The 25,397-nt window shown below is 43.2% G+C and overlaps 1 protein-coding gene across 1 annotated transcript in view; it reads right to left on the bottom strand.

The window, feature by feature from the left end:
- The window catches only part of LOC132780131 (5'-3' exonuclease PLD3), a 31,135-nt gene extending 6,304 nt beyond the window's left edge, over positions 1–24,831 (bottom strand). The window contains exons 1-9 of the mRNA XM_060783679.2: positions 24,719–24,831; positions 12,451–12,490; positions 11,429–11,494; positions 8,649–8,815; positions 8,340–8,523; positions 5,750–5,870; positions 4,582–4,709; positions 2,190–2,390; positions 773–912 (exon numbers count right to left, since the gene is read on the bottom strand). Coding sequence (XP_060639662.2) covers positions 773–912; positions 2,190–2,390; positions 4,582–4,709; positions 5,750–5,870; positions 8,340–8,523; positions 8,649–8,815; positions 11,429–11,494; positions 12,451–12,477 — 1,034 coding nt within the window. The 5' untranslated portion in view covers positions 12,478–12,490; positions 24,719–24,831. The remainder of the gene's footprint in view (positions 1–772; positions 913–2,189; positions 2,391–4,581; positions 4,710–5,749; positions 5,871–8,339; positions 8,524–8,648; positions 8,816–11,428; positions 11,495–12,450; positions 12,491–24,718) is intronic.
- Between the last annotated feature and the right edge of the window lie 566 nt (positions 24,832–25,397).

The following is a 25,397-nucleotide window of genomic DNA, read 5'->3' as shown; positions in this document are numbered from 1 at the left end:
TCCTGGAGTGCAGCAAAGGCAGCCATTTCACAACTAGTTAGTATACTTGCCATAAAGTAGTCCTGTTCATAGTATCATAGAATAATTGAGTTGGAAGAGACCACATGGACCATCTAGTCCAACTCTCCTGACATGCAGAAAAAGATAATTCAAAGCAACCCTGACAGATGGCCATCCAGCCTGTGTTTAAAAGCCTCCAAGGAAGGTGCCTTAACCAAACTTTGAGGCAGAGAATTCCACTGTTGAGCAGCTCGTATGGTTAAGAAGTTTTTCCTAATGTTCAGGTGGCATCTCATTTTCTATAATTTGAATCCATTGCTCCAAATCCTAGTTTCCAGCACAGCAGAAAACAAGCCTCTTCCTTAAGACATCCTTTCACATATTCATACATGGCTATCATGTCTCCTCTCAACCTTCTCTTCTGAAGGCTAAACATGCCCAGCTCTTTAAGATGCTCTTCATAGAGATTCATGGTCTTCAAACCTTCAATCATTTTAATGGCCCTCCTTCCAGCTTGTCAATATCTCTTTTAAACTGTGGTGCCCAGAACTGGACACAGTATTCCAAGCAAGGTCTAACCAAAGCAGAACAGGAGAGGCACATTCCAGCATTGGAAACACAATGCTGGAGGAGTTTTGGGAATCCTCATATTCTCAGAAAACTGATGGAACATAAATGCTGATGGGACTGAGACTGATAATGCTCAGAATGCAACACATACCAGGCCATAAGAGATTATGATTAGGTCTGGCACTTTCGCTCTCTCAATTACCTCCTGGGATGTGAGAACTCCATAGTGGGCAAGTAGTTCATCACAGCGATGTAGACAAATTCTTGGGCCTCATCAATGACGCCAAGAAGGGCTTGAAGGTCTTCAGTCCGTCCTGTGGCACACAGGGCCGGAGGAGCACTCTGGAGGTGGACAGAGCAGAGGCAGAAATGAGAGCCAATAATAGTAATAATAATAATAAGATCGCACAGACAGACTACAAGCAGAGGCATAACACTATTGCTCAGATGATTCATTGGAACTTGTGCCACAAATACCATCTGCCTGCGACAACTAACTGGTGGGATCACAAGCCGGAAAAAGTTACAGAGAATGAACACGCCAAACTCCTCTGGGACTTTAGAATTCAGACAGACAGTGTTAAAAAACAAAGTATGGATCGTCGATGTTGCAATCCCGGGTGTCAGCAGGATTGCACAGAAACAACTGGAAAAGCTTACACGATATGAGGATTTAAAAATCAAACTGAAAAGACTCTGGCACAAACCAGTAAAGGTGGTCCCAGTGGTGATTGGCACACTGGGTGCAGTGCCTAAAGACCTTGACCTGAACTTAAACACAATTGGCGCTGACAAAATTACCATCTGCCAGCTGCAGAAAGCCACCTTACTGGGATCTGCACACATCATTCGCCAATACATCACACAGTCCTAGACACTTGGGAAGTGTCCGACGTGTGTTCCAATTCAACAGCCAGCAGAGTGTCTGGTGTGGACTCATCTTGTGTTTCAAATAATAATAATAACAACAATAACAATAATAATAATCTTTATTTATATTCTGCCCTATCTCCCCAGAGGAACTCAGGGTGGATTCCAAACATAAAAGGTAAACTTTCAATGCCTGAGCACAACAACAACATGCCCATAATAACAAAAATTGAACATCCAACATATAAAAACAAATTATACCTTAACAACTAAAATTAACCACAACCTGTTATATCAGACATAATACAAAACATCAAACATCAATCAGGTATCGAGAACCGACTGGGGGAAATTAATGTTCCACTCTTACTAACCTGGTTATACAGGTCTCATAACTATGGAGGGCATGGGAAAGTTGGGCTCATTTGTGCAGTTTGGTTGTGTTTGTTGTTGTTTGCACTGTATAACTCTTGGGAAAATTGGGAATCAATTTTCCACTGGTTGTGATCACCCTGGAAGGGGTTCACCCCAATTCAGGGGTTCATATAGCGAACCTGATCATTGGCCAGGGACAGCCTGGGTAGAATTTACTATTGTGTTCAGCATCAAACAGCAGAGCTGCAAACTATTCATTAGATGGGATGTCTCTTCTAAGAACATTTGGTTGCCAGGAATTCCACAAGTGAGACTGGCACCAGCTTTAAATACACAAAATGCCTAGCTGCATCATACATGCACCAAGTACTCACCGAGAAAAACACCCTGGCATCCGTGCCGTTAAACTGGAGCGCCAAGGGAGTCTCCTTGTTGTATGTTGTGGAGAAATTGGCCGGCCAGGGCGAGGGGATGGTGGCGTTGGGCAAGCCCAGGGCCCAGTATGCTTCAAACATCTTCCCTAAGTCCTGGGCCAAGCAACTGCAATTGTACACAGCCACTCCCAGCTCCTTCACCTGTCACCAGAACAGAAGGGTATTATTCAGGTATTTTCCTTTGAGGTTAGCGTAAGGAACTGTGTAGCTCTCTGGATATTTCTGCACTGCAGTTGCATTAAGACTATTCTGACTACATATGATAACCATGATAACCGCTACAATCCTCCTCAAAATGTCTGGATGACGATAGTTGTCTGTCTGGGATCTAAGCAGAATGTATTGGAAATTCCATTACCTATTGGAAATAAGTGCACCATAACATTTTTGAAAAGGTAAAAGTGATGTCACATCCATTTGGCAAATTTGAATCTCCACAAACATAGAAACCACCTTTTGAAAACCACTAGTCAAGAAAAGCATGCTCTTGTTAGAAATCAATTTTTTTTGAACAAGTGATATTCATGAGCATTCATGTAATGACACACAGGTATCTCAGCTGTTAAACTGAAGAACCATGTCTTTAAACTGCCAAGTTTAAAGACATGCCACTACAAAAATATATTAGTTAGCAGAGGATGGTTGTTTCTTTGCAGTTGTAATTGCACAAAAGATATACACTCCCTTGAAACCTCTTAGTTAAAATATGCACTTAGAGATAAAAAATAAAGTCTTATTTGAAAAATAACATATCTTGTTTACTCATAAACAACTTGTATGAATTCACCATAGAGACAGGAGTCCCCGGTGGTGCAGTGGGTTAAACCCTTGTGCCGGCAGGACTGAAGACCGACAGGTCGCAGGTTCGAATTCGGGGAGAGCGCAGATGAGCTCCCTCTGTCAGCTCCAGTTCCCCATGCGGGAACATGAGAGAAACCTCCCAGAAGGATGGTAAAATATCAAAAACATCCATGCGTCCCCTGGGCAATGTCCTTGCAGATGGCCAATTCTTTCACACCAGAAGTGACTTGCAGTTTCTCAAGTCGCTCCTGACCAAAAACAAACAAACAAAAAACCCCCAAAAAACTATAGAGGCATATATCATTTTAAAGTTCAGTTATGAATAGGATGTAGTTTCTTCTTTGTGTGTTGAGGACAAAAGCTATCATTCTTTATTAATAGTCTTTAGGTATACCTGTATTCACTGAAGTCCATAAGCCATATTTCTCTATTAAAGTCCAAACAGCAACATGCATCCTCCTCCAGTAAGGTGTAAAGCAGACTGAATATAAAAATGGTATCCTGAGTCTGAACATGCTTGGTATAATCACGTGTATATAACCCCTCCCATACCAAAGAGGTAAGTCAAACTGGCAAATTAACATGCACATAGAATACAGGTTAGCAAATATATATAAACAGTCAAAGGCTTGGGAGGTTGCTATTTCCAACAGAATGGGGCCAAGTCATTTTGCCACTGCTACCTTTCCCTGGAGAAACATCCATGCATAACCCCAAAGATGTGCCCCAAATCTCTGTCATGCTCAAGAGGATGACAGAGCAACACACCTTCCTTAAAACACATGGCTCTTCATTTGCTGGATTTCAAAGCAACAGCAAGGAAACATAACAATATCTTCCGAAACAGTGGTTCTCAACCTGTGGGTCCCCAAGTGTTTTGGTCTACAATTCTCAGAAATCCCAGCCAGTTTACCAGCTGTTAGGATTTCTGGGAGTTGAAGGCAAAAACATCTGGGGAGAACCACTGCCTTAAAACAAGAATGAGAACGGCATGCTCTCTTCAGATGTTGGACTGCAACTCCCATCAGCCCAGGCAATAGTGAGGAATACGGGAAGTTGCAATCAAGAAACATGCAGAGCATCACAAGGTTTCCAGTTCTCTCCGAAAACAGGATCAAAGTAGCTGTTGCAGAATGGGACTCAAGACAGGTTAGATGTAGCTGTATTTCTTTAAAGTCTTGGACAAAAATATCATTGACCAGCACACTTAAAGAATGACACTGTTGCGCCACTCAGCTTTCTTGGGGGAGAAAATTCCTTTATGGTTAACACAACCCCTCGCCAAATGCCCCCTGCTTTGTTGACATCTGTCTCACCCCAGCTGAGAAGGATATGCACAGAGAAGAGAATCTTTGGCTTTCTTAAAACTTACCTATCAATGCACATCTGTGTTGTCAGTGACCTTAGAGATGGTCCTGGCCCATCCTCACTGTTTAGACTCATAATCTGAACACTCCTTTTTCTCTGCTAGGCCAAAGCGTGGGCAACTGTGATGTTTGACCTTGTGAGTCCCTCAGGAAGGGTGCCTTACCTGTGTGAGGGCACGCCAGTCCATGTTGGCGCTCCCAATGTAAATGTGCGTCTGGTCCACAATCCAAAATTTGGTGTGTAGGATTCCTGAGGTGAGTCTGGGCAGGTTGACCTTACGGATCTGAGCACCTGGAGAAATTGGGAAGCAGACTGTTTTAGTTTTTGTCTCAGCTCATTGTTGCTGTTGTGTGTCTCCAAGTAATTTCTGACTTATGGTGATCCTAAATGAGTTTCCTTGGCAAGATTTTCTTTTTGGAGATGTAGGTGTTGCCTTCTTCTGAGGCTGGGAGAGTGTGATTTGCTGACTGTAACACTCCTTTTCCTGCTTTGGATTTCCTCTTAGGGTCTGGATGGCAATTGCAAGGTGAGAAACAGGTTCCAGAACTAGGAGGAAATTACCCAAATTTACTCGAGTCTAATGTGCCATCAAATCTAATTAACACCTCAGATTTCAAAACCCTGAAACCAAAAAGTATTGGCTGCTGAATGTTATGCACAATGACATTCTTTGTAATTTGGGCCAAAAAAGTTGTGCATTAAAGTGGCTGTCTGCCAAGAATTCCTTCTTTAAAAACTAAAGTGTCAGAGCACCAAAGCTTCTTCAGCAATGGAAATGAAAATCTTGGGGTGCATCTATGCTGTAGAATTAATCCACTTTTACTGCCTTGGCTCAATGCTATGGGGTCATGGGGGCTGTAGTTTGGGATCATAGGGCTGCCAAGAATGCTGATGCCTCATTGAACTACAAATCCCAGGACTGCATAGCTTTGAGCCATGACAATTAAATTAGAGGTGACATCTCTCCAGGTGCAGGTTCCCCTTTTGCTTAGGCTCAGCACTAAGATTATTGTACGATGTTAATCTTATGTACATCCCAATTTTGAGAGAGTAATTTAGCCAAAAAGGTGAGAATTAGATTCAAAATGGTACTCTCTCTGATTGCATCTAGCCAATATTTGGACAACCCCTTTGTGACCTATTCCTTTTTTGACAGTCCCTTAGACCTTCCTTAGACTTGACAATCTTGGAAACTAAATATCCTTTCTTTGTAGGCTCCAATTTCTGAATAATTTGGGTTGCCACTTCTACACTTTTCTTTAGGAATCATCATTCTCTGATCATTGCCTTCAGCTTTTCAAGTCTTATTGTGGCTGCCTGGATTTACTCACCACTTTCCTCCAGCTTCCGGAGATCACTGCATGGCATATGAGCAGAAGGGGGATTGACCGCAATCCGCACAGAGACCCCTCGGTTGGGCAGTTTCAGCAGCTCTGATAGAACTTCTTCCCCCTGTTTGCAAAGCAAGCATCGCATAAGACCTGCTGCTGCACAAAGTCAACAAAGGTCCATTCTTGTTCTAATTCCCTTCCAGCCCTTGTAGTTCAGTGGAACCTATTCCCAGTTGAAATTGCCTATATCCTTTGGAGTTCTCAGTGATCCAGCTGAATTTGTATATTATTTCTGCCCTCACCCCATTTCAAAACGAACTCTTCAGAACTATGCACTATCTCAACCAAAATATAAATGATGAAAGGGACAGGCCACTCTCAACAAAATCCAAGCAAAGCACCATAAACACAAAACTCTTTTCAACAGTTGATATTTCTATTTGACTTTTCCAATTGAAACCAGACACCCTTTCGTCAACACAAGCTGCCTTCAGCTGTTTTCCAGAATATGGTATAATAAACCTATTTAAATAGGAATGCTACTTACAATAAGGCAATTCATGATAATTAAGATCATCATTTCAGAATATACCCACCTTTAACTTTACTGTGCATTTAGAAATTTTTGGGGTTGTTTTGTCATGTCAGGAGTGACTTGAGAAACTGCATTTAGAAGTGATATATAATCATGTTTATGTTTTTCAGAGGCCAAAATGCATTTGTAAGCTCAAATAACTTAGATTCCACATTTCAACCAATTTCACTTTCTGACAGTGTTCTGATCCCTAATCTGTCAAATAAGTAGGGTAAAAAAAATTGGTAAAATTTACTCAGAGGTTATTGTTTTTCTTTCAGGATGAAAACAATGTGATTTGCCCAAGATCAGTCTTGGGGGGACGGGACCAAAAAACTAACCCAAGAAACTACTAGATGATAATTGACTGAAAAAATACTTTCTGTCTGTTAAGCTTTCTCTCCCTTGTGAAACAACAACCTGCCAAAAGCTCTCCTCACTTCAGCCACCTTCAAAAACAGCTTGTGGGTAAAGTTCCCTGATTAATGGCGTCTCACATGAAGATGTGGAAAACCAAATCTGTTCCACTGCTGAGGAATCTGTCAAAAGTAGTGCTGCTCAAGCCTCCGTAACCAAAACCCTCAACAAAAGGATGTTCCACTTTCCCTGAAAGAGACCTTTCAAGGCACGCAAGCCTGAATGGGCCAGTCAATTAGATGCTTGTTTGCAGTGTGTATATGAGTTGTCAAGTCTAATTGGACCCAAACCTTAACAGACACCAGCAATTTAAAGAAAAACCGCACTCCAATCTCTGCACCATGAGACAGTCCTTAAGAGGATTCAAGGTTATTCCAAAATTATTCTAGGATAATGTAGTGCTTTGAGTGTCCCATTAGGGCCTCATCTACACTGCCAAAAAAAAATCCCTAAAAATTTAGAAATGCAGGCATATCTTATATATTTTTGTCAGTGGTGGTGGTCCTGAAAATAGGATGCATCTTACAATTGAAGTAACACAGTAATACACACAGTCATCTCTCCATAACAGCCTACAATCCAGGATCTAAAGTTAAGCAGCCACCCCACTGCCTATCTGGTACAGTTTGGCGGAGGATGGACCATGGATGATGGGACTTGCAGTACCTTCACTCACTTCCTGAGACCACTTCGATCCTCATCCAATGACTGATCAAGACCAAACTTGGCACGCAGAGCCACCATGACCCACTCTACATCCTGTTTTGGTCAGAAGGAGGATTCACCATGGATGATGGGACTTGCAGTACCTTCACTCACTTCCTGAAACCACTTCGATCCTCATCGAATGACTGATCAAGACCAAACTTGGCACGCAGAGCCACCATGACCCACTCTACATCCTGTTTTGGTTAGAAGGAGGATTCACCATGGATGATGGGACTTGCAGTACCTTCACTCACTTCCTGAGACCACTTCGATCCTCATCCAATGACTGATCAAGACCAAACTTGGCACACAGAGCCATCATGACCCACTCTACATCCTGTTTTGGTTAGAAGGAAGATTCCCCATGGATGATGGGACTTGCAATACCTTCAATAGCTTTATGAGACCACTGTGACGCTCACCAATGACAGATCAAGATCAAACTTGGCACACAGAGTCCCCATAACCCACTCTACATCCCGGTGCAGTTTAGAAGACTTTGGACCATGGGTGATGGGACTTGCACTACCTTCACTCATTCCTGAGACTACTAAGACCTTCACCAAGGACTGATCTAGACCAAATTTGGCACACAGAGCCCCCATGACCCACTCTACATCCTGGTGTGGTTTTGCAGGAGGATGGACCATGGGCGATGGGACTTCCATATGGGAGTTGTAGTTCACACACACCCACTGGACCCATCTGACATTGGCTGTAGACTAAATTTGGAGCACTGACAAACAATGCCTTTCTGAAATAACCTGGGCAGCGCCGGGTCCCCAAGCTAGTATATATATATCCTAGAATCCTTCAGCCAGGTTGGCCTATTTCACTAACAGGCAACATTCCACAGAATATAATTCCTTGAGAAGAATTCTGCCTGTTCACCTGGCTGGAGGAGGGATCGTGGGTATGAGTGTCCTCATCCGACAAGGTCCAATAGAAAGAGGCAATATCCACGGTGCTCCTCGCATCTCCCAAAATGTTCATCCAGGCCTCGAAAATAGAAGGGTTGATGGTACTGTTGTCATCGTAGATCAGCCCTTCAGGGATACTTTCCACCAGTGTGACCCTGAGGAGAGAAAGATGTCCCTCTGAAGCAGACATGGGCAAACCGGCCCTCCAGTGTTTTGGACTTCAACTCCCACAGTTCCTACAGCCTACCGGAACTGTGTCTATAGAAGGAAGGTTACTCACCTGCATGGGTCATTGCACGTGTTGTCCAGAGATGGGGTGGCCACCACAGTCTCTACAGAAGCTGGACTATAGAAGGGAAAGAGGAACATCCGGACCAAAAGGGCTGCCACCAGCATTGTAGACAAGATCGCTGTCACCAAGATGTAATGGGAGTCCCGTGGGAAGAACTGAAAGAAGATGAGGAAAAGCTGGCTTGTGATCTGGTACCTAAATCCACATAATTTGGTACCACGGCTCACAAGTCACTCCCATGTTAGTCAGCAGGCAAGCCAATTCAGGTTTTCACTATTTTGAATGGCGATGTCTAAGGTGCTAAAATATTTAGGAATAGGTTCAGCACTTTGGAGAACATTTTTAAACCCTGAGTGAAAACTTTAGAGTGTTTTTTTTTCTTCCTCCACTGACATGGGAATCACCAGCCAGCACTGGCATGAAACTTAACAACATAGAGTCATAGCATGGGCACTATGAAAGTGGCAACTTGGAGCCAAATGAGTCAGCTCCCCAGACTAAAGAGTCTGGAGGATTAGTCTTAATTTTAAAAACTACCACCAGAAAGAGACTATAAAGTCTCTACTTATCTGACACATTAGGGATCAGAACACTGTCAGAAAGTGAAATTGCTTGAAAAGTGGAATCTGGGTTATTTGAGCTTATAAATGCATTTTATCCACTAAAATAAAATAAACATGATTATATATATCACTTCTGAATGCATGATAAAGTTAAAATCAACCTTTGTTTTTTTTTGTCATGTCAGGAGCAACTTGAGAAACTGCAAGTCGCTTCTGGTGTGAGAGAATTGGCTGTCTGCAAGGATGTTGCCCAGGGGACGCCCGTATGTTTTTATGTTTATCGTCCTTGGGGAGGCTTCTCTCATGTCCCCGCATGAGGAGCTGGAGCTGATAGAGGGAGCTCATCCGCCTCTCCCCAGATTCGAACCTGTGACCTGTCAGTCTTCAGTCCTGTCGGCACAGGGGTTTAACCCACTGCACCACCGGGGGCTCCAAAGTGCTCTTCCAACAGTCACCAGCCAATCCCTCTTAATGTGTAGCATTAGAAAATGTTGACCATTTCTGCTACCTTGGCAGCCAACTTTCCACAAAAGTCAACATTGAGACCGAAATACAACACTGCCTGAGCTCTGCAAGCACAGCATTCTTCCTAATGAAGCAGAGAGTGTTTGAGGATCAGGACATCTGTAGGGATACCAAGGTGCTTGTTTATAAAGCCATTGTCCTCCCAATACGCCTGCGAAACGTGGACTGTCTACAGACGTCATACACAACTCCTGGAACGATTCCATCAGCGCTGCCTCCAAAAAATCCTGTAAATCTCTTGGGAAAACAGGCAGACAAATGTCAGCGTGCTGGAAGAAGCAAAGACCACCAGCATTTAAGTGATGCTCCTCCACGATCACCTCCACTGGACTGGCCACATTGTCTGAATGTTCAATCACCATCTCCCAAAGCAGTTACTCTACTCCGAACTCAAGAACAAAAAACAGGAAAAGAGATTTTAAGATGGGCTTAAAGCTAACTTGGGTCCTTTTTTAAGTGAGAGTCTACTTTGTTGTTGTTATTATTAGTATTACTACTACTACTATATAGGTGTTTTAGTATGGTCTGCTATGGAGTACAGTATGAGTTAGACCTATTTTTACCTGAGAGTCTACTGTATTATTTTTTTCAAAAAGACCACTGAAATATAATAATAATAATAATAATAATAATAATAATAATAATGCAACTGGAAAAGCTGATACTATATGAGGGTTCATAGATCGACCTGCAAAGACTCTGGCACAAACCAATAAAGATGGTCCCAGTGGTGGTCAGCACACTGGGTGGAGTGCCTAAAGACCTTGGCCTACACTTAAAAACAATCGGCGTTGACCAAATTACCACTTGTCAGCTGCAAAAGGCCACCCCAATTGGATCTGCACTCATTATTTGCTGATACATCACACAGTCCTAGACACTTGGGGAAGTGAGACACTAATGTTCATGTTTTTATTGATTTTGTTATGGTTTTATTATCCGATTGTTTTTATTGTATTGAAATTGTATTTAATGGTCTTGGCACCAATTGTAAACCGTCCCGAATCGCCTGCGGGCTGAGAGGGACGGTATATAAATATAGTAAATAAATAAATAAATAAATAAATAAATAAATAAATAAACCTCAAAAACTGTGGCATAGACACCAAGAACTGGGAAGACCTGGCCCTTGAATGCTCTAACTAGAGGTCAGCTGTGACCAGCAGTGTTGCAGAATTTGAAGAGGAATGAATGGAGGGCAAAAGGGAGAAATGTGTCAAGAAGAAGGCACATCAAGCCAACCCTGACTGGGACCACCTTCAGTCTGGAAACTGACGTTCTCACTGTGGGAGAACATGTGGATCAAGAATAGAGCTCTACAGCCACCTACGGACCCACTGCCAAGACACCATATCTGGAAGACAATCATCCTCGAGCTATGAGGGATTGCCTAAGTAAGTAAAGTTAAAATAATTTTTGCACACATTCAAAAGTGATTCAAAGACAGTTCTGATCTTGGGACCATGCATGTGCACGCAAGAAGTCCCAAGCAAACTTGTAGGCAAGGAGAACGTCCAAAACAGCAGACTCTGTAGTCAAATGAATGGAGTTTGACTATAATTTTTAAGTGTTTAAAGCAAGGCATCAAGAGTGGGAACTTAGAAATTCCTTCCTCTCCCCAAGTTAAAGCAGGGACCTAAGTTTTTAAAAGCTCACAGGAAAGGAAAACGGAGAACTCACCTTGTGTTGAGCCGGTCTTGGCTGCTCAGTCAGCGGAGGCTCTTCAGGGTTGTGCAACGTCTTCAGCTGTAATTAAGGAACAAGGAAATTAAGGAACCTGGAAATCCACTCAGTGGGAGAGGTGAATGTTTCCTTCACGGCCCAGTTTGCACAACTGAGGATTGCAAATTCCCATAATGTCACTGTCGGAGGAGCCTGACAAGTCAGCAATGCACTGAAGAATATTTGAAAGGTACCTCCACCAAAGACCCCCCAATATCCCTAATATCCTCATGAGATAGGCGTCAGTCATTTACGTATTGTTTCAGTTTCATAAAGGCTCTTTCTTTACAATAGGAGATGACAGAAGTCTTTTGGGGAAAGTTCTGGGGGTTACAAATGGGTTAATTAATTAATTAATTAATAGTATTTATATTCCGCCCTTCTCACCCTGCAGGGGACTCAGGGTGGATTACAATGCATATATACATGCAAATATTCAACGCCATTTAGACACACAACATATATAGACAGACACAGAGGCAATTTAGTATTCCAGCTTTTCTGGCTTCATGAGGGTATACTCGGTTCCGGCCACAGGGGGAGCTGCCACTTCACTTGTGACTCCGGTTCCTTTGATGGAGTACTTCCTCATTCTTCTGCACACTGCTGGAAGGTTTTATGGTGTTGTAATTAGTTACATTAGCCTCCCTGCATAAAGCGGTACCTAAATTTCCTACTTGACAGATGCAATTGTCTTTCGGGCTGCATAGGTCAACAGCAAGCTAGACTATTAATAGTCGGGAGGTTACTCCAACCAGGGCTGGCTTCGAATTCATGACCTCCTGGTCAGTAGTGATTCAATGCAGCTGGCTACTAACTAGCTGTGCCATGAACACATGCGATCTGGGGGCTGCACTTTCCCCACTCCTGTTTTAGTAAGGCTGTGTTTCAACTTTATCACTATTGCCAAAGCTATTTGAATATTTCTACATCTACATCTGAGACTTCAACCCACCCAATTTGTGCAACTGAGAGTTTACCTGCTGGTACACGACGTGAGGCTTCATTTTCTCCAGGGAGCTGTGACACAACACAGAGAGAGAAAAATCAGAAAAGGTATGACAGTAAATATACAGATTACTTCTTTGATAAATATATATTTTCGTGTCAGGAGCAACTTGAGAAACTGCAAGTTGCTTCTGGTGTGAGAGAATTGGCTGTCTGCAAGGACGTTGCCCAGGGTGTTTTGATGTTTTACCATCCTCGTGGATGGCTTTTCTCATGTTCCCGCATGGAGAGCTGGAGCTGACAGAGGGAGCTCAGCCACGCTCTCCCCAGATTAAAACCTCTGCTTTGTCAGTCTTCAGTCCTGTCAGCACAAGGGTTAACTCAATGTGCCACTAGGGGCTCCTTCTTTGATATATGATAACAATGGTGTTTCCATCAGTTTCTTACTTTGAGCAAACAATGTCCTTTCTGTTATCTTTGATATATGATAACAAAAGAAAGGACATTGTTTGCTCAAAACTAACCTCATCACAATACAGAAAAAAATCCACTTAAAATCTGGTTTCTGCCTCCTGCAGAATTCTGGGATTTGTAGTTTAGGGAGTGGCCTTTAACAGCTTCACTAAACTACAAAAACCAGAATTCTGCAGGAGGCAGAAACCGGATTTCAAGTGGATTTATTCTCTAGACGAAGTGGAAGAAACTGATGGAAACACCGACAGCAGAAGAAGTGGGCTTTGTTGCTGCTATATAGAAGGAGACTCGGAAACATGGGCTTGCTGGCTGCTGGAGGAGGAAAAGTGCTTGAAATAATGAAAATGAAGCATTATGTTCTACCCATCTGAATCAGGATCTCAACCACTTAATTTTATGCCTACTTCACTGTGACACTCTCTAACAGGATCCTGGCCAGAGACTTTATTTATATTATCAAGAATGGTTGGGGCAACCATTCAAAGCAGCTATCTTCAAGACAACAGGTCAGCATTACCTTTGTGGTCACAGTATTGCAGCAAGTAGGATCCCCAGAGGCGCAATGGGTTAAACCAGCATTTCTCAACCTGGGTGTTGGGACCCCTGGGGGGAGTCATGAGGGGGTGTTAGAGAGATCATCAAAGACCACCAGAAAACATAGTATTTTCTGTTGGTCATAGGGGTTCTGTGTGGGAGGTTTGGCCCAATTCTACTGTTGGTGTGGTTCAGAACGCTCTTTGATTGTAGTGAACTATAAATCCCACCTACTACAATTCCCAAATGTCAAGGTCTATTTTCCCCAAACTCCACCAATGTTCACAATTGGGCATATTGAATATCTGTGCCAAGTTTGGTCCACATCCATCATTGTTTAACTCCATAGTGCTCTCTGGATATAGGTGTACTACAACTCCAAAACTCAAGGTCAGTGCCCATCAAACCCTTTCAGTATTTTCTGTAGGTCATGGGAGTTCTGTGTGCCAAGTTTGGTTCAATTCCATTGTTGCTGGAGTTCAGAATGCTTGTAGGTGAACTATACATCCCAGCAACCATAACTCCCAAATGACAAAATCAATCCTCCCTCCCAACCCCACCAATATTCAAATTTGGGCATATCGGATAGTTGTGCCAAATTTGGTTCAGTGAATGAAAATACATCCTGCACATCAGATATTTACGTTACGATTCATAACAGTAGCAAAATGACAGTTATGAAGTAGCAACGAAAATAATTTTATGTTTGGGGGTCACCACAACATGAGGAACTATATTAAGTGGTTGCGACATTAGGAAGGCTGAGAACCACTGGGTTAACCACCTTGTGCCAGCAGGACTGAAGACTGACAGGTCGGAGGTTTGAATCTGGAGAGCGTGGATGAGCTCCCTCTGTCAGCTCCAGTTCCCCATGCAGGGACATGAAAGAAGTCTCCCACAAGGATGGTAAAACATCAAAACATTCGGATGTCTCCTTGCAATGTCCTTGCACATGGCCACTTCTCTCACATCAGCAGCGACTTGCAGTTTCTCAAATCACTCCTGATACAAAAAAAAAAAAAAAAATGGCAACAAAGTCCAAGAGCTGGAAAGGAAGCAGACAAGCAAGGAAAGTACTGACAAAGGATGGCTTTGATTCCTAAAGTTATTAGGAAAGTAATCTGCTGCAATTGCGGTGCCAGCTGCTGGGCAAAACTTCCTCCTTTCCTGGTCAGGCTTCTTTAATCATCACTGTAAATCACATGACTCTCTCTCCCTCACGTGCATGGATTTTCCCTTCTCTTCCCCTCGATTTAAAAACCCAACATTTCCAAGCTATTTCCAGACCAGTAAGGAGACTTCAGGATTTGTGGTTGCTGGAATTTATAGTTCACCTACAATCAAAAGCATTCTGAACTCCACCAACGATGGAATTGGACCAAACCTTGCACACAGAATTCCAATGACCAACAGAAAATACTCGAAGGGTTTGGTGGGCATTGACCTTGAGTTTGGGAGTTGTAGTTCACCTACATTCAGAGAGCACTGTGGACTTGAATAAGGATAGCTCTGGCCCAAACTTGGCACCGATACTCAATATACTCAAGTGTGAACACTGGTGGAGTTTGCGGAAAATAGACCTTGACATTTAAGAGTTGTAGTTGCTGGGATTTATAGTTCACCTACAATCAAAGAGCATTCTGAACTTCACCAATAATGGAACTAAACCAAACTTGGCACACAGAACTCCCATGACCAACAGAAAATACTGGAAGGGTTTGGTGGGCATTGACCTTGAGTTTGGGAGTTGTAGTTCACCTACATCCAGAGAGCACTGTGGACTTGAATAATGATAGCTCTGGACCAAACTTGGCACAGATACTCAATATGCCCAAATGTGAACACTGGTGGAGTTTAGAGAAAACAGACCTTGATATTTGGGAGTTGTGGTTGCTGGGATTTACAGTTCACATACAATCAAAGAGCATTCTGAACCCCACCAATGATAGAATTGTGGAGAAATTCCCACACAGAACCCCTATGACCAACAGAAAATACTGTGTTTTCTGATGGTCTGTAGCGATCCCTCTGACACCCCCTCACAGCCCCCCTCCAGGGTCCCGACCCCCAAGTCGAGAAACACTATCTTATGGGATCCTGAGATTTGCAGTGTCGTGAGGAATGTTTAAAATCCTCATCCAGAGATGAGTGCCTCACCCACCTACAAAACCCTAAGATTTCACAAGATGTTGCTGTGGCAGTTAAACTTGAATTGCACTGCTGCAACTGCATAGTGCAGACAGTCCTCAGGAATCTCTTTGCACAATCTTAGTTTGAACACATGAATCAATTCTAAAGAAGTCAGGGCATCCTGAGTTTGTGCCTAATGCACCGACTCTCTCATGAAAACCACATAGCTCATCATTTTGTGCCCAAATGTACAATTGAAGGCAAAATTATAATGTTAAGTCTGGTCTTGCTAGGTTAAATGCATAATTTATATACAGTTGGAAAAATTCAACTGCAAAACTAGGCTACTGTTTGAATGTAAAGCAGAAGTGATAATTATGTGTGTTCCCATCATCTTGAACATTGGTTCAGTTGCTTATTTATTTATTTGTTTATTTATTTACTGCATTTATATACCGTCCTTCTCAGTCCGACTCGGGACGGTTTACAGTTGGAACCAAGACCATAAAATACAATTTCAATATAATAAAACAATTGAATCATAAAACCATAACAGAATCAATAAAATAAATAAAAACATGTATCATTAGTGTCTCCTCGTTAAAAACATCGTCCAATCACATCATCAAAACATTCCATTTTCCTATGTCTGTTACACTGTATTTGCAAATGCCGGCTCAAAAAGCCAAGTTTTAGCTCTCTTCCAAAATGTTAAAAGGGAGGGGGCCGATCTGACGTCCTTAGGAAGGGTGTTCCAAAGCCAGGGGGCCACCACTGAGAAGGCCCTGTCTCTCGTCCTCGCCAGCCGTGCTCGTGATGAAGGCGGGACTGAGAGCAGGGCCTCCTTAGACGATCTTAAAGTCCTGGAAGGTTCATAAGGAGAGATGCATTCAGACAGGTAAATTGGGCCAGAACCGTTTAGGGTTTTATAGGCTAAAGCCAGCACTTTGAATTGTGCCCGGTAGCACAATTGGAACTAGCACAACAGAGGAGTTGTGTGCTCCCTGGGCGCCACTCCTGTTAGCAATCTGGCTGCTGTCCGTTGGACACATTGAAGCTTCCGGACCGTCTTCAAAGGCAACCCCATGTAGAGTGCATTGCAGTAGTCTATATGGGATGTAACCAGAGCATGGACTACTGTGGCCAAGTCAGACTTCCCAAGGTACGGGCACAGCTGGTGCACAAGCTTTCACTATGTGAATGCTCCCCTGGTCCCCGCCGAAACTTGGGGTTTCAAGCTCAGTGATGAGTCCAGGATCACACCCAGACTGCGACCCTGCATCTTCAGGGGGAGTGTGACCCCATCCAACACAGTCTGTAACCCCATGCTCTGTTTGGCCTTACGACTGACTAGGATTACCTCTGTCTTGTCAGGATTCAATTTCAATTTGTTAGCCCTCATCCAGATCATCATAGCTGCCAAGCACCAGTCCAGGACCTGAACAGCCTCCTTAGTAGCAGGTGGGAAGGAGTGACAGAGTTGGACACCATCTGCTTAGGACTATTGGAGCTTGAAGTCCAGCAATAATTGGGGCTCTGTCCTGGTTTAATAGATCACATGTAAATAATCTATCTACATCTATCTATACCCATAATAAAATGAAAATGTGTATGTGTATATGTGGCGGAGGTGTCCACTCACACAAACAGCCTCCTGCCTCCACAAACAACTATAGTTCCAAGTGCTGAGAAGCCTCCTTCCATTGACATTGCAAGTTATAGTGGCTATCATGAACATGGAGCCCAAATCCTGCCAATGTCCTCCCCAAACTGCTTTCATTTGGGGAGAATTTCATCCTAGATGTTCTGTTTTTCCTCCAGAATGGACATCCAGAGTTCCTTTCTATTTCTCTCCATTGGTGTGTAATTTGCATGACCCCGCCCACTGACTGTCTCTTAATCCTGTCCTACTCTTTCCTACGCCACACAGCAAACAGGAAGAGGTTTGGGGGAACTGATCTTGATTTATAGGAGTTGTAGTTCACCTACATCCAGAGAGCACTCTGAACTCCACCAATGATTGGTCTGGACCAAACTGCGAACACAGAACCCTGGTGACCAACTGTACATACTGGAGGTGTTTGTGGGGGGACCAATCTACCCGCATGGGAGTTGTAGTTCAACCTGTGCCCAGAGCACTCTGAACTCCACCCATGACACATCTTGAACAAACATGGCACACAGAACCCAGGTGACCAACAGAACATACTTGAGGTGTTTGTGAGGGACCAACATACATGCATGGAAGTTGTAGTTCACCCTGCGCCCAGAGCACTCTGAACCCACCAATGACGCATCTGGGACAAACATTGCATGCAGAACTCTGGTGACTAACAGAACCTACTGGACAACTCCCATGCAGGTAGATTGGTCACTACCTCACTACCTCACTACCTCTGAGGATGCTTGCCATAGATGCAGGCGAAACGTCAGGAGAAATGCCTCTAGAACATGGCCCTATAGCCCGAAAAAACCCACAAGAACCTAGTGATTCCAGCCATGAAAGCCTTCAACAATATACTGGAGGTATTTGTGGGGTGACCGACCTACCCATGTGGGAGTTGTAGATCACCCTGCACCTAGAGCGCACTAAACCCCACCAATGACACATCTGGGCCAAACATGGCACACGGAACCCTGGTGACCAACAGAACATACTGCAGGTGTTTGTGAGGGACCGACCTACCCTCATGGGAGTTGTAGTTCACCCTGCACCCAGACCACTCTGAATCCCACCAATGACATATCTGGACTAAACATGGCACACAGAACCAACATGCCCAACTGTGAATACAGGCGGAGTTTGAGGGTGATTGCCCTGGGAATCTGGGAGTTGTAGTTCACCTGCATCCAGAGAGCACTGAATGCAATCAAAGTTGGATATAGACTGAACTTGACACATAGATGTGACATAGCCAACTGTGCATACAGGCCTGGTTTAGGGAGGATTTACCCACGATTCTGGGAATTATATGTAGTTCACCTACATCCTTATGCACTTTCCAATGGGAGCATTCATAAAAAACCAAAGGAAAAACTGGGTTTCCCCCCCTAATAAATAGTATTACTAACTACATGATATTACCTTTCACCCCAAAAAATCAATGTCTTTTTCAATTAACTCAGGCATTTATAAAATAAATGTCATAAATGAGACACAGTGCCTCTGGGAAGGGACAGTTCAAAAGCTGGGATTTTTGCTTCACTTACAGATAGGGAAGGAAATAATATTTTTTTAAATGGTGAGCAAATATGTTTTTCAAGTGTTGGGAAATCACACCAAGAATAAATCTGAGATGATGAAAATCGTTGCAATAGCAGATTTATTCTGTATCCAATCTGCAAATTGTTGTGGTTTTTTTTGGGGGGGGGGGGTAATGTTTTGTGCACCATTATGACTTTTGCAGAGAATAAATCCTGAAGCGTGAATCGTCTTTAGAAATGGCACCATTTCCAAGGACTTTCTCACGGTGGGATGAAAATTGCTAAAATTACTCATTGCTTCCTTTGAGAATGCAAATAGCTTAACATTATATCCCTATGTAGGATTATACCTAAGAATTCACATATATACGCTCACGAGACAAAAGAGCCAGACTAGGAAATCCAAAGAGCCTGGGCACATGACGCCGGCTCACCAAGTCTCTTAACTTAGCACCAACTTTGTTGTGTTTGTATGATTGCCTTTTAGTTGTCTAACAATTTATGGAAACCTCATACATTCAAAGATTTTTCTTAGGCAAGGAATACTCAGAGGTGGTTTTGCCAGTTTCTTCCTCTGAAGTACAGCCCACAGCAGTGGTTTTCAACCTTCCTAGTGCCGCGACCCCTTAATATAGATCCTCATGTTGTGGTGACCCCCAACCATAACATTATTTGCATTGCTACTTCATAACTAATTTTGCTACTGTTTTCATCCACTGGACCAAATTTGGCACAAATTCCTGATACGTCCAAATTTGAATACTGGTGGGGCTGGGGGAAGATTGATTTTGTCATTTGGGAGTTGTCGTTGCTGGGATTTATAGTTCACCTACAGTCAAAGAGCATTCTGAACGCCACCAACGATGGAGTTGAACCAAACTTGACACACAGAACTCCCATGCGTAACAGAAAATTCTGGAAGGGTTTGGTGAGCATTGACCTTGAGTTTTGGAGTTGGAGTATCTTTGGGGACTTCTCTGATACCCCCTGGTGACCCCCAGATTGAGAAATGCTGGCCTACAGTACCTGCTATTCCTTGGTAGCCTCCTATCCAAATGCTGAACCTGCGTAGCTTCCAAGATTAGACAGAATATGGTACTGTTGGAGTATTTAGGGCCATACAAACTTTGTTGTTGTTGTATATTATTGGATCATATGAGTAGAATATAAAATATCCAAACTTCCCCACAAAATGTTTACAAAACAACATGTGATGCATACACAATTTTTTTCCCATATATACTCACCCCCTTCCAATGTCTCCTGTTGTCAACATCTTATTAATTCTGTATTCATTTCCTATGTCTATCCATCCCTTTTACACTGTTTCCCCCCTCCTTCCAGGAACAGTCATACATTCTCTTTATCATTCATTCCATGGAGCCCCCGGTGGCACAATTGGTTAAACCCTTGTCCAACCAGCAGGATTGCTGACCGAAAGTTTGGCAGTTCAAATCCAGGGAGCGGGATGAGCTCCCATCTGACAGCTCCAGCTTTTAATGCAGGGATTGAGAGAAGCCTCCCACAGGATGGTAAAACATATGGGCATCCCCTGGGCAACATTCTTGCAGACGGTCAATTTTCTCACACCAGAAGCAACTTGCAGTTTCTCAAGTCACTCCTGATATGAAAAAAAGTCATTCATTCTATTGGTTTGATCATAAGGATAGTCTGGTTCAGTTCTTTGTATTTTCTATTTCCTTTTACCTTGGCTATAAGCTCTTCCAATTTCTCTTCCCATTCCCCCCTAGTATATCCGTTAATATATTTATTTTTCCTACCCATAATGTAGTCTTGGAACATGTAATTTGCTAAATATTCATACCATTTTTTGCATCCTATCTTTAATATTCTTTCCATCTCATGGCGACTGTATCTTGTGCCGCAGCTAGTATATATTACATCATCTCAGGCCAATCATTATTCCCTTTCCAGTTTCAGGATTTAGAAACTGGTTTTTTAAAATTCAGCACTAATTTTTGCCGGAATATTTTACCCTTTATTTTCCTGTAGACTTCTTGTACCTTGGCACAACCCCACCACATCTGGATAAATGTTCCAGATTCAAACTTTGATGTCAGGTCCTAAAAATGCACTCTCAGGAGGTGCAAGATCTTTCCTTCCTTGTTGCTCATGTAGTGGCAGAATGCAAATGGTGAGTGATGTATTTACGAGCCATTCCTGCATAGCACCTACCAATGAATGTCATTCTTGAACAGAGACAATATTACGCAAAAATGCGGCCTCCAAGAATGGTCCTTCTGCCTGTACCCATCCAGGGCCCATCTCTCTCTTTCTCTTGTGCCAAACGGAACAGAAAACCAAGATGTGTCATAGTTACAGAAAGAGAAGTTCTTCTGCCATCATGACACTGAGCTGCATAATCGGTAGGAAGCAGGCAAGGAGTATCCACACCCAACTCAGCTTGTTTTGATGAGCAGAAGCCACTGAGTCAGCAAAGAACAGGCTGGGTGACTCCTTCTCGCAGCCAAGAGCAAGGCTAGAAGCTCTCCAGTTGGCACTCCAACACAGAAGAGGCCAACTATCACCTTTCAAGGCTGTTTGGGGAAGCCACAGATCCTACCATTCATAGAAACATAGAGTCATAAAGTTGGAAGAGACCTCATGGGCAATCCAGTCCAAACCTGGGCCAAGAAGCATGAAAATCACATACAATTGACCTCCACTGTGACCTCTTGGGTTCCTGGCAGCCTCTTCAGCAAGGAGCAAGGAAGAGAGGTCCCTGGTCTATGGAAGGATGAGATCTGCTCCTTACTTCAGTCTTTATTTGTTTATTTGCGACATTTATATGCCGCCCTTCTCACCCCAAAGGGGACTCAAAAGTGGCTTACTATATACATACACACACACATACACACACAAAGGTAAAGGTTGTCTCCTGACATTAAGTCCAGTCAAGTCTGTCTCTGGGGTGTGGTGCTCACCTCCATTTCTAAGCCAAAGAGCCGGCGTTGTCCATAGACACCTCCAAGGTCATGTGGCTGGCATGACTGCATGGAGCACCATTACCTTCCCGCCGGAGCAGTACTTATCGATCTACTCACATTTGCATGTTTTTGAACTGCTAGGTTGGCAGAAGCTAGGGCTGACAGCAGAAGCTCACTCCACTCCCCGGAATCGAACCTGCGACCTTTCAGTCAAGCTCAGTAGCTCAGTGCTTTAACCCACTGAGCCACCGAGGGCTCCATACACAGATGAACATACAATATATTATATCACACACACATACAATATATTATATTATTAGCATAGTACAATATCAGTATTAATAGTATGATTATTTATTTAATAGTAATATTATATGTAATATAAATATATAATTATAATATCATATTATTATATTGCATTACATATTATAAATATTATATGTATATATAATATATTATATTACATTATACAGGGCTGGGTTGTAGGTTTTTATATTGCATTAATTATAATATTATAAATATTATATGTATATACAATATATTATATTATATTATACAGGACTGGGTTGTTGTAGGTTTTTTCAGGCTATATGGCCATGTTCTAGAGGCATTCTCTCCTGATGTTTCGCCTCCATCTATGGCAAGCATCCTCACTACCTCTGAGGATGCTTGCCATAGATGCAGGCAAAACGTCAGGAGAGAATGCCTCTAGAACATGGCTATATAGCCCGAAAAAACCTACAACAACCCAGTGATTTCGGCCATGAAAGCCTTCGACAATACATTATATAGGACCTTCTGGTGTCCTGGCCATGTTTGTATAATGTTTGTTCCCAACCTGTGCTCCATGGACCACCAGTGGTCTGCAAGAATTAAAATATGGTCTAACGCCTCACCATTACTACACCGTTGCCTTGAATCTACATGGCAACGAGAGGGACTGGTCACACAAAACCCTCTTATAGTGCCAAGGCAACAGGGATGTCGGAAAGGGAGAGGCTGACTATGCTTGAAAGAGTACCACTACCATATCAACTCTAGATTATTAAATATGGTTTTCTATGGCCAAGCAGATGGTGACTACTGGATGGCATATGTTCTGTATTAGAAACTAGAGCTGACATGGTCTAAAATATGGAGTTTTCTGAATCAGCACCCCATATAACCAAACTGAATCTGAAGTTGACCAAAAACTGATTTGTAACCCTTTTGGTACTAATGTTGGAGAGTGGTCCCTGGTCAAGTAGTCCCTGGTCAAAAAAAGGTTGGGAACCACTGGTATAATGGGACTCAAGCTGTTCTGTATGGAATCTATGAACCCACCTCACTCACTACGGTTTCGTTTTAATTTTTTCTTGGAAGATGCCTGTGCGTGAGCTTTTTTAATGTGTGGAGGTCAGTGCACAGCTGATCAATACACAGCCTTCACAGTGTGAGGTTCCATCAAGCGGCATGGTTAACATGACGACTGTGGCAACAGTATTGGATGGCAATGGCTCCCAAAGTGACCCATTTAAGATGAAATCAGGTGCCAAACAGGGATGTGTTATTGTCCCAACCTTCATCGCTATGATACTTCATCTTGTTAATGGAAAGCTTCCCACCGGAGTGGAAATCATCTATCAGACAGATGGCAAGCTATTTAACCTCAGCAGACTGTATGCCAAAACCAAGGTTACAATAACATCTGTTATAGAACTCCAATATGCTGATGACAACGTCATCTGTGCGCATTCAGAAGAAAACCTACAAGCCACTCTAAACACCTTCGCAGAAGCACACGAGAAGCTCGGCCTGTCATTTAACATCGAGAAAACCAAAGTGCTCTTTCACCACTCACCAGCCAATCCCTCTCCAATGCAAGAAATACAACTTAATGGTGTAACATTAGAAAACATTGACCATTTCTGCTACCTTGGCAGCCACCTCTCCACAAACGTCAACATTGACACTGAAATACAACACCGCCTGAGTTCTGCGAGTGCAGCATTTTTCCAAATGAAGCAGAGAGTGTTAGAGGACCAAGGTGCTTGTTTATAACGCTATTGTCCTCCCAACCCTGCTGTATGCCTGCGAAACGTGGACTGTCTACAGACGTCACATGCAACTCCTGGAACAATTCCATCAGCATTGCCTCCAAAAAATCCTGCAAATCTCCTGGGAAGATCAGCGTGCTGGAAGAAGCAAAGACCACCAGCATTGAAGCAATGGTCCTCCACCATCCAATTGTCCAATTGCCTGACCACCGTCTCCCAAAGCAGTTGCTCTACTCTGAACTCAAGAATGGAAAACCAAATGTTTGTGGGCAGGAAAAAAGATTTAAAGATGGGTTTAAAGCCAACCTTAAAAACTGTGGCATAGACACCAAGAACTGGGAAGCCCTGGCCCTTGAGCACTCCAGCTGGAGGTCAGCTGTGACCAGCAGTGCTGTAGAATTTGAAGAGGCGCGAATGGAGGGCAAAAGAGAGAAACATGCCAAGAGGCTGAGGGGGGAAAGGAAAGGGCCTGAGGCTGTTAGGAATGGTGGGAGTTGGAGTCCAAAACACCTGGAGGGCCCAAGTTTGCCCATGCCTGGTATAGTAGAGTATAATATAGTACAATATAGTATAGTATAAGAAATTAGGAAAAAAGATACCTCCCTTAAACCTTTGTTACCAGGAAGACAAAGAAACTGCTTTGGGAGTACAGAGATCACCCAGAGTCCCTTTGCCTCCCCTTGGGTGCATCTACACTGCAGAATTAACCCAGTTTGACCCCACTTGAACTGCCATGGCTCAGTACAATGGAATCTTAGACTCAGTACCTTGCTGAGGCACCAGTATTCATCAGATCTTGCAAAACTACCCCTCCCTTGATTCCATTCCAGTACAAGTGGGACCAAACTGCTTTAATTCGACAGTGTAGACGCACCTCCTCTCTTCCGCAACAAAAGAAGGGTGAGGAGGGGATTAAAAGGTCATTATAGGGAATGTTGGGCGGGTACCCCGTTTCTAAAAGTAACGATCCTTACTTGAGAGCCCCACAGACCACCAGCTTCCTTCTCTGATTCTTCTGATCTGCAGGTTCAAGGTTTTCCAGCCACTCCAACAACTAGGTTGAACTGGGGAGGTTAGCCACGCCCCCTCGGCCTTGGTCACGCCCACTGGCAGGAACCTTAAAGTGCTGTCTGGGACTGTACCATTCTTTTCCTGAGAAAGGGGGGGACGGAAAAGAATCAGCTCTGGTTCACCCCTTTGTGCTGAAAAATACCTCTGGCGTTTTGAATCCCAAAATGGCCTTCGATTTGCACCATCACACACACACAACCTTTTTCTTTCCCCCCTGAATTGGCATTTTTTATTTCTTTGGGGAGGGAAATGTAGCAAAGTCTTTCAATAGACTTTCAACATACAACCTAGGTTTGAACCATTTTCTCAAAGTGAAAGGGGGGGATGTAAAAGAATCAAGTTTGGGTTGCATCTCCCCTTTCCACATAGATAGATAGATAGATAGATAGATAGATAGATAGATAGAGATAGATAGATAAAGCCAATTTTCCTAGTTTCCAGCAAACCTCAAAGCCAATATACTGGTGACTCCAATATGCTGATGACAACGTTGTCTGTGCGCGTTCAGATCTCCTCTTTCCACATAGATAGATAGATAGATAGATAGATAGATAGATAGATAGATAAAGCCATTTTTCCTAG

The sequence above is a fragment of the Anolis sagrei genome, chromosome X (assembly GCF_037176765.1).
Source record: "Anolis sagrei isolate rAnoSag1 chromosome X, rAnoSag1.mat, whole genome shotgun sequence".
In the NCBI taxonomy this organism is placed as follows: domain Eukaryota; kingdom Metazoa; phylum Chordata; class Lepidosauria; order Squamata; family Dactyloidae; genus Anolis; species Anolis sagrei.
This window is presented reverse-complemented; position numbering and strand designations above follow the sequence as displayed.